The sequence below is a fragment of the Micrasema longulum genome, unplaced genomic scaffold, assembly GCF_059751315.1.
Source record: "Micrasema longulum isolate JH-2025_06_02 unplaced genomic scaffold, ASM5975131v1 h1tg002742l, whole genome shotgun sequence".
Taxonomy (NCBI): Eukaryota; Metazoa; Arthropoda; class Insecta; order Trichoptera; family Brachycentridae; genus Micrasema; species Micrasema longulum.
The window spans coordinates 162,693-172,951 of record NW_028279872.1 but is presented as its reverse complement, the minus strand read 5'-3'; the positions used below and the strand labels follow the sequence as shown (position 1 = coordinate 172,951).

Below are 10,259 nucleotides of genomic sequence, written 5' to 3'. Positions count from 1 at the left end.
AATTTTGTGTACTAATGAACGAAAATATATTTTTAAAATTCTTTTGACCTCGTGTTGTAATGGTCAGCGCGTTTTTCTACCATGCATAAGGTATTAGATTTGATTCCCGACTTGATTGAAGTGAAATATTTATTTAAAATGGTGTTTTTACACTAGAATATTTCACAGTCCCTGGACTGGTACCTGAAGAATAAGACTGATTATCTTACTTTTATACAACAAAAAAAATGATCCAAATACGCTGCGATTAGTGTACCAATGCATTTCTAATGCACCATTAGGTGTGAAATGGGATTAATAATGATGATTCTAAAAAACATAAGACGTTCATTTCCACACCACTCTTGTACATTTAGCCCTCGTAATAAGATTTGCAGACAACCCCCTGTAAGTCTTTAAACCTTTACTTGGTAAAAAATTTCGATTGTTAAAACGTTAAAAATATGAATGGTTATTGTAATAGAGCAAAACTCAATTCATTAGTGATTTCAAATGATATTATGTACCCGAATTTCAAAATAAGTAAAAATTGTACATTGTACCAAAATTTCAACGTTTTAGTCACTTGATTTCAGCAATTTTTTTTTCAATATTCGCTCAATTTTTGTAGCCTCATTATTTTGCTGGCATCTTGGCTATCGTTGATCACTGCATTACCTGTGAGAAACAAAACACCATCTTGGAATGTAGCGTTACAGATAAAAGTAAAAATGCCGAACGTGAGTGTAGCACGAACTAACATTGTCAAACTATTTCTTCTATCTTGTCAAAATAACGTATCTCGTATTCCTACTTCTGCAGCTTTTTTCTGTACTTCTGTAGCAGGCATATTAAATTTTGTCAATGTCACAGCGCAAATAGATAATAAGGAAATGGAGTGAATGGACTGACCTTTTTGAAGACCTTTCTTATTCCTCTGGAAACTGCGGCAAAACTCCAAACTGTTATATTAATCTTTGTTTTTTTCGGCACAGTAAATTCATTTTTATTTATTATGAATTATTGCCGGCCCGTGGTGTAATAGTCAACGCTTTTGCCAACCATTCAAGAGGTCTCGGGCTCGATTCCCGACATGGTTGATATGAAATAATATTTAATAGGGTGGCTTTACAGTAGAATATTTCATAGTACCTGAAGCGTAATACTGATCACTTTACCTTCATGTAATGAAAATGATCAAAATACGCTGTAGTTCGTGTACTAATGGAGTCCCCTATGCACCATTAGGCGTGAAAAGGGAATGATAATTAATTGTATGTTATATTTAGCGATGCGTTAAGTATCGAAAATCGATTAGCGATTAACGTGTACTTATATCGAGTTCAAAACGGTCGCTTTATTCAGGTGGCAATTAATAAGTATTCATTTGTTTTCCAAAGTCTTTATACGGGTGTGAAGGAGACAGGTATAGGAATTAATTTACGCTGTGATACATTATCAAAATGGCCTAACCAATCCATGACATGTGCGACTCCGGTTCGGACCCTAATTTTTCATTTCTTATTTTAGACATACACCGAGGATCTGTCTTTTCATGGATCACCCCCTTTCCAAGATGGTGTTTCTAACAGTTATTAGTAATCCAATATAAGTTTTTTCGTTTTTACAGATAAATGCAACATCTCTGTCAATCATACCGTTCACGTCAATTTATTCATATCACGTTTTCAAATAAATCATTATTGGTAGTATGCCTGATAACAAACGAAATTTTTACGTTTACTTTGTTTACCGACAGGTACTTATACGTTAACATGTGGTTATTGAACATTCAAACGCATTATGTTTTCCGCTGTTGATAGCTTTTGGGAGGTCTGAAACGTTGTTCTTGTCTAGGGGTGTCCGCACCGTGACACTGCGGCGCAGTGGGTCCCGTCTGGGGATGGACATCGTGGGTGGCGAGGGTGGCGGCTGGGGCGTGTTCGTGTCCGGCGTGTCGGGCGGGGGCGCGGCCCGAGGGCGGCTGCACCGGGGGGACCAGATACTGGCGGTGGACGGCGCGGACCTGACTGCGGCTAGCCACGAGCAGGCAGCTAGGGCTCTGAAGGTAAGTCTGAAGGGGTGGTGTGGGTAATGAGCATCTTTGCGAGAGTGCTCAGATCCTTTGGGTACCAAAAAACCAAATAGACACAATATTTTATTATTTAAACTTTTAGAAAGAATCCTTGGCTATGACAGTAGACTGTATGATATTTTTTTTACATTACGGAGTTAAGGAAAAATACGGAAATTCTAAATAAATTATTTAAAGTTTATACGGTAGACACTATTTGAAAAATAAATTCTACCATACAAATTTAAAAAGAAGAAAAAATAAAAGAATTTGAGATGAATAAATCACTCAGATACCAAAATCTAAATAATGGTCAAAATAACTCTGTCTTCAAAGGTGTCAAAAATTACAAGAATCTATTAAAACTAATATATCAACAAATAAATTCAAAGTAAACCATAAGAAATTTTTGGAACAAATGTAAAAACTGCAATAAATTTCAATTATTTATTTATTTTATTTTATTTGGGGAATCAACAGTTCTACATACATATTTATCGTAAACAAACAGATCTGATGTAGTATATAAACTTAGAACAAATAACAGATTTCCACAAAATATACAAAGTTTGTCAAGAAAATATATTGCATATTAAATAAATACATATAGGTTTATACCATGTACTCGTAAATATGTTTTAATATTATAATTAATTAATTATATAAGTTTTTTTTTCTCTTATACCTACTCGTATATTCAAAATTATAGAAATTCTAATAAATAAACAACTACAACAGTGTAAGTCACTCTCCAAGCACAAGAGTTTGACTATTTTTTTGGAGTTGCAGTTATAACATTTACTAGATGTATAAAAGTAGATATGTATAAAATAAAAAAAAACCGTTATCATTTATTAAATATACAAAAAAATAAAATAAAAAACTTAACGGTGCGTAGGGCACTCCATTGGTACATTAACCTTAACGTATAATTTTAATTACATCATCATGATTGACCCAAAGTCTACAGATCCAATTATTTATGAAATAACAGATCTTGCTGAAAAAAATACCAAAAAAGTAAAGAACGAAATTGGAATGACACGGATTAAAAGCACATAATTTTTTTTTTTTTTAAATTTAAATCTTAAAGTAGGGCACACATATCATACATATTTTTATGTGTGTTCTAATAATAACATTACAAATATATTTAATTTATAAATTGTTTATCACATATGTCTTGACCATTATTTTAAATTTTGATATGTTTTTTTCTTCATAAATATTTTTTTCCATTTCGTAATACTTTTTAATTGCTTTAAATAAAATTGAATTTTGTGACTTTGCCTTTTTCCTAAATGGAAGTCTAATTTTGTTCTTTTCTCTAGTATTGTGATCGTGTTCATGCTGGTTCCGATCAATTTTTTTCCAAAATTCTGTTTTTTTATTAGAGTTTATAATTTTATGAACAAATATCATTGTATTGTAAAATATTCTTTGTTTATATGTTAATAATTTCATTTCATTTACCATCGACTTTGCCCTCGTATATCTGTTTTTTTTCAAAATTATTCTAAAGGCTTTATTTTGTAATACAGTTAGTTTATCTATGTTTTTTTTGTTTGATAAAAATAAAATGCTACTACAGTAGTTAACGTGTGGTTCAATAATTGCTTTGTAAATAGTTTTGCAGGAGTCCTTATCAATAAATCTTCTGATCCTTCCCAAAATTGATATTTTTTTTGCAATCTTATTTATTACCATCTTAGCGTTTTGGTGAAATGTAAGTTTTGAATCCAACATTACACCTAAATATTTAATTTCAGTGACTGGAATTAACGAATTAACTAATTGTAACATGGAAAATGAACGAACGGATAAATTTAAGAAAAATGCTTTTAAAACGATAACTCTCCCTATCTATGACCATGAGGGATCACGAAAAGCTTTTTTTGGATATTCAAAATTTCAAGTTGTTAAAAAGTTGTCAGCGGTCACATGTTTACCAAAAAAAAGTTGTTGAATTGAAAGACATTTTAATCTCGTGGAATGGGCCTAAAGTTAGATTTTTTTATAATGGTTTTTATTGGTTTCAAGCAAAAAAATGTTAAATTTAGAATGTTTAATGACTGCATTAAAATTTATCTAACTGTCATGTAACATTTAGGTGTCCCGGATTAGATATAAAATTACCAATTTTTACAAAATTTATGTTTATTGTTAACGGTTTTAACCTGAGAAGTAATCGCACTCTTTTCTGATTTTAGAATAGGTAAAACGATACGGAAATAAATTATTGTAAGTGGAAAATTTGTCTAAATAAGCATAGGTTAATTTTCTACAGATTCAACATATTTTGGACACGTAACTTCAAGAAGTGGCTCTGATAAAGATATGCATAATATCGTCAATACTAACATTTTATAAAAAATATATTGTTTGCGATGGTACCGCATATAATATATGGAGTCTCTAATAGATCCTTTTTTTTAAATGCTTAAAATTCCCAAAACATATTTCCATATCATACATGAAAAAAAATAGTCCAAGAAAACATATAAACATCGTGGAACCAAAAATATTAATTATGTTACACAGACAACCGACAAAATAGTTTTTTTTTATATTTGGTATGTGATATTTGGTATTTTCATACTAATTTAGAGTTGTAATATGTATATGGTATTTACATATACATATAACAATTCGTCTATCAGTGGTGTGTTTGAGAACGATACTGTCTTTCTTTGGACACATTACTAGACGTGAGCCAGACAATCTAGAAAAAGCAATAATGTCTGGCCGAGTTGAAGGTAGGAGAACCCGGGGGAGAATTCCATATAGATGGACTGACCAAATAAAGGTGGCTACGGGGCTAAAATTTGATGAGTCAGTTCGTCGGGCTGAAGACAGACTGGAGTGGAACAGACTAATCAGAAGTGTTCATGGTGATCACGATCTTCAGTATTGAGGAACTGACTTGGAAGAAGAGAAAATTTGGTATTTAAGACTTAAAAATACTTTCGAGTCATGGTGCTTTCAGGAAATATATCCATATATTCAAAAATGAGTTAACAATTGTGGCCCTGCGACGAACTAATTTCTTACATTACACGACTGTCCCATGTTTGACGCCTAGAGGTAAATCTGCAAGCAAACGTGCTCTAGTTTGGCGAAATTTCGACGATTTCGAAGAACTTTTACGAAACTAGGCTACTTCGGGAATATATATCGATTATTTGAGGACCCATGTGATAAAAGACTTAAACAAAAATTAAGGAACCCTTGACCTTTTAAAACCGACTCACGTGCATAGAAAAATATTGCTGCTCAATTGATATTGATAAATGGCGGCTCTGGTAAAAATCCTTAATAAATATTTTTTTTTAATTTTTTCAATTTTCAATTTCAATTTAAATTTTTTTGCACCACAACAGGCCAGGAGGCCCAATTACAGTGGTGCCATTACATTACAGAGCACCCAGGCTTGAGAAAAATCACATTTTAAATTTTTGTGTTCTCACCGGGAATCGAACCCGGAACCTTCCGTGCGTGGGTCAAGCGTCTTGACCACTACACCACGGAGGCCGTAATGTATATATTTGGACCCCTGTATTTATTAGCCTTACGTGTTACGTACAAGGCTAAGGTACTCGGAAAAAATCGTTTTTGTTTGTCTTGGAAATGGGATGTTTGATCACTGATTTTGGTTTATTGCCTTTATGAGTCCAATCACCAGTGTCGAAAAATTTAAGAACAATTCCGCGTGATAACTACTTTAAACTACAGTGTGGATATCTGTTAAGAATATTCTATATTTTCTGCATTCTGCTTCAAGATGATGGCGTTGTAAACTGAAAAATGGGCACTGAAATAACAGATGTTCGATACTCTTTGAAGAAATATCATCGCATGGACAATAGTCATCATTCCTTAATTCAAACCTATATAGGTAACTTCTCACAGCTCCGTGTCCAGTAAAAATTTGGGTCGTTTCGAAAGTACTTTGGTGATGACGACGGAAGTTTGCTGCATAATAAAGAAATAGATTGGAGATTCGTCTATTTTTTTGTGTCGTTTGTGTGTTCGCCAACCATTCTTGAGGTCCTTCCTGGATTCAATTTCTGGCGGAGTGGACGTGAAATATTCATTTTTAAGGTAAACTGCAATTATTTTATTGTACCTGGACTGGCACTTGAAGCGTGGGACTGAAAAAACTGTGATCATTCCTCAAAGCATTTTAAATAATGAAATAAAAGCGTTTTAGTTTTCTGGAATCATTTAATTTCAAACAGTTAAATAAGCCCCCTGAATATGAACCGGTGTGAAATGTGTAATGTGTGTGGAAAAGTCGAGAATTTTAATGATGTGTCATTTGAGATAATAAACGAAACGACACACGACGGAAGCAGTATGTTTCCCCTTCGCGCTAATTAGAGTCATTTTCCCGGGCTGTGTTGTGAATAGGGAGTTAATTGGAAACGTTATCTGATACAAAGTCAATATTTTTTTTAATTATAAGAATTTTGGGCTGAGAATCTCCAGAGCTAAACTTATTTCCCAATCAAAAGCCATCCATGGTGTAGAATTTACCAGTGTTATTTAGAAAATATACATAAAGAACACAAACACTTTCTGCTTTTATAATTAAAAAAATTTACACACTAATAAAATATTTATTAATTTGTTCATTTCATAAATGATTTTAGATACTTTTATGTCCTGGCCGAATGAAAAAAATTGCTAAATTTCTTGCAACAGAGAGGGAAAATATTTTTGAGAAGAGAATATTGGAGTCTAGCCATTTACAGGCCTTACGACCCGTCATTGGCTGGTTTCAGTGGCCACTTTACACACTTGAAACATTCACCTTTTCACGATTACTTCACAAAATTCAACAGATGGAAGAATTGAGGAAATGTGAATGTTCAAACATAGGCAAAATGGTGAATTTTAATAAGCCTAAACTCTTTTTACATTTTTTTTTCGTATTTTACGAAAGGTAAAGGCTCTTCTACATCTTTTTAACTCAAAATACGATTCAAGCACAAAATGCTTATATTTCTTCCAAAAACAGTTTTTTTTTATTTTTTATTTTAATTTAGACTTTTAAATATTGTCGGGTCATGGTGCTTTCAGAAAAGATATTCGTATTATTTCGTTTTCTCGATGTTAGAATATTTTATTTTCGTAATTGTCCTGTTTTCATTTCAGTATGATAATCTTAATTTTTTTTTTATTCACTTAGTTTTTCATATATATAATTGTAGTTTAATATTAATATCACGAGAAATTTAATAAAATAGGTAATATTATAAAATAGCAAATTTAGATTTTCGAGAAAAATGCAAGAAATGCACTACTTTTGGCATTAGGGCATGGTGGGGGAGATTTAGCAAAACGAGAACTCTCGCCTTCCAGACAGTAGCCAGACTTGTTAAAAACCTGAGCTTGGAGAGCAAGAACTACTATTCACGGCAACCCGTCACAATGGATCTTCCCAGATTGCAATGATGCCAGGAGCTTGTTTAGTACTGGTCCCCACCTCTAAAAATAAGAATTAAAACCACTCTTAAACTCCTGTCGTAAAGTGTTTTTTTTGGTAGGTGTTTTTTTGTCGTCGTCATTTTATTTTACCTGAATTAGAACTAAAGTCGTTAAACTAATTTTCTTCTCTCTTTACATATAAAAAAAAGTGAATACTCCGCGATTGGAATTCAAGAGCATATCCGTTTTAACTGTTGGTTGTTAGAAATAAACATATTATGATTTTGTTAAAAATACAAAAAACCGTTTAAATTAACATATTAAAACAAAGATGATAAACATTTTAGATAAGATAACGTAGATGTCTAGGCGTTTACAGGGATATTGATTTATCAGTGGCTTGTTTAAGTTACCATTGTACCCACAAGTTTAAATATGCCTATTAAAAAGCAAAAGCGCTCATTCCAGAATGTTTACGGTATTGTTTTAATCTAATATTTACTCCATGGTTGTTTAGGGTACAGGACCTTTGGTGACCATCACGGCTCAGTACAAGCCCGAAGAGTACAGGTGCCTGGAAGCCAAGATCAGGGAGCTGAATATGCAGATTTTACGGGACAGGTTAGCCAGTGGAGGAGAACTTACCAAGTCGGAAGAAAATCTCTTCCACAGAAGGTACCTAACTAATGATCACAGGATGTTTTTGTATCGTCTTAGGTTATAAAAACCAATAAGGTATTTGAATTCATTTTATTTTTTAGAATAAAAAAAACAGTTATATTGCGTGTCAAGTACACTAAAGTAAAATAATACTTCATTAAATAGAGATAATGCTTAAAAGAACGATATTTCAAAATCATGTTCCGAAAATTGAACATTGCTGTGCAAAACGCTAAGAAGAGTCAATACTCAATACCAGATTACTGTGAATTCAAAATTGCATGTCGCATTACGCTGCATCACGTTTACTGACTACAAGTTAGGTTCTGGAACTTAATTTGAATATAACACAAGACTTTGAATCGGATCCCGTGGCTAGTGTCTCGGACTCACGGCTCAAAGGTCCGTGGTTCGAATCCAGTGCTACCCCAACTTGATTCCCATGATTTAATAATGAGTTATTTACAACTCATTGATTTTTTTGGTAAATCATGAGAATAAAGTATTAATGATGATAAGATTAGGTGAAAGGGTAGAGATCTCAGAGCAGATGGGTTGGTCACGTAGAACGAATGGACGACGAAAGAATGGTAAAACAAGTATATTAGGCAAAAATTAACGGTAACGTGAGACGAGGACGATCAAGGAAGACGTGGCATGATCAGATAAAACAAAATCTTAAGTCTGGTCATGTCAAAAGCAGACAGAACTGAAGGGCATGTATGACAAGATGTATGGATGTGGAAAAAGCTAGGAATATATGCCAGCATAGACGTGTGTAGTGATCCATTCTCTCTGCCTGACCCTACGGAGAAATGGCGTGATGGTAGTAGTAGTAACAAAGTATTTCACCCCTTGTTTAACCTGTGAAAAAATAATAATTATGTGGTTTTTTAATGTTGTTTTGTTTCTTAGTTGACTATTATACTAAGATAATTTCTTCCAATTTTATATATCGTATAATCGGCGCTATGATTTTTGAAAGAATTGTATTTTTTAAATTACTCCGCGTGTGATATCTCAAATGCTCTCCCCTTTCTTCTCAGTGAGTTCTGCTGATTAGTCAGTTGACTTACCGTAAACCGAAAATCTATCACAACTTTCTTATCATTGGTTCATTCGGAAGACATAGTCATGTCGTTCATTTTAATTGAAATCTTTTTTTTTTTCACACATTTCCAAGAAACTTATCCTTTTAATTTGATGCTCTAATTTTTACAGCGCGTATATATTTTTTCATGTCTAATTTGTAAAAGTGAAAAAAGTTGTATTCAATTATCTATTCTTGAAATTCGTTCTTTAGGCAAAACCGTTTAATATTTAATTACAAAAAACATGCGCGTAACATTATAAAAACCCTGAGATTTTTTGAAACATTTTTCATAGCAGCTATTTTTAATCTTGTAAACATATAATATTAATTAAGATATGTATGTTTATTTTTTGCAGGTAACTTAAGTTGAATGCCACCTCAAAATCTACATTTCTATAAGTTTTATAAAAGTGTAAATATAATCTAGTTAAGTGATCTGATTACTGCTAAAGAACAAATTATTTATGAAACTGGTTTTTACTTTCTAGATTTCTTTTATAATACATTAATTTTAAGTTTATTCACAACTCTTTCATTTTGTTGAAAAATTTAAATATTACTATGACATCTTTTTATTTATTTAATTACATAGAAATAACATAAGTTGAATATAAATATATATGAACAAATATATAATTTCATTTAAAATGAAAACGTGATACAGACTGTGCATAAATTTTCACAATGAAAAAGCTGTGTAAATATTTTATTTTAAAAAATCTGTAAATAATTACGAACATGTTTTCATATAACGTGATTGTGTTTATGATATTTTTTACTTTTGGCAAAGTGTAAATGAACATTTGTAAAATATTTGAATATAAATGATCGATTGAAGGTAAAAATAATTCAAGTACCTATTAATTTACCATAATAAAATAATTTTGTAAAATATGCTTTTTTTATATATGAATGCCTGTCATTTTTAACATATCTTATTAATTATAATAAAAAATGAATAATAATTTTTGAATTGAAACTGGGCACTCATCTATTGTAAATAAATTTTCTGAGAATAATACT

The 10,259-nt window shown here is 32.0% G+C and overlaps 1 protein-coding gene across 1 annotated transcript; it reads left to right on the top strand.

Moving 5' to 3' along the window:
• Positions 1-610: 610 nt before the first annotated feature.
• Positions 611-9,901, top strand: LOC148271666 (disks large homolog 2-like; the record flags this gene model as incomplete). Its single annotated transcript, XM_088241088.1, has 4 exons — positions 611-719; positions 1,803-2,047; positions 8,001-8,158; positions 9,593-9,901. Coding segments are annotated over 4 exons (516 nt in total), but the record flags the coding sequence as incomplete, so codon positions are not given.
• Between the last annotated feature and the right edge of the window lie 358 nt (positions 9,902-10,259).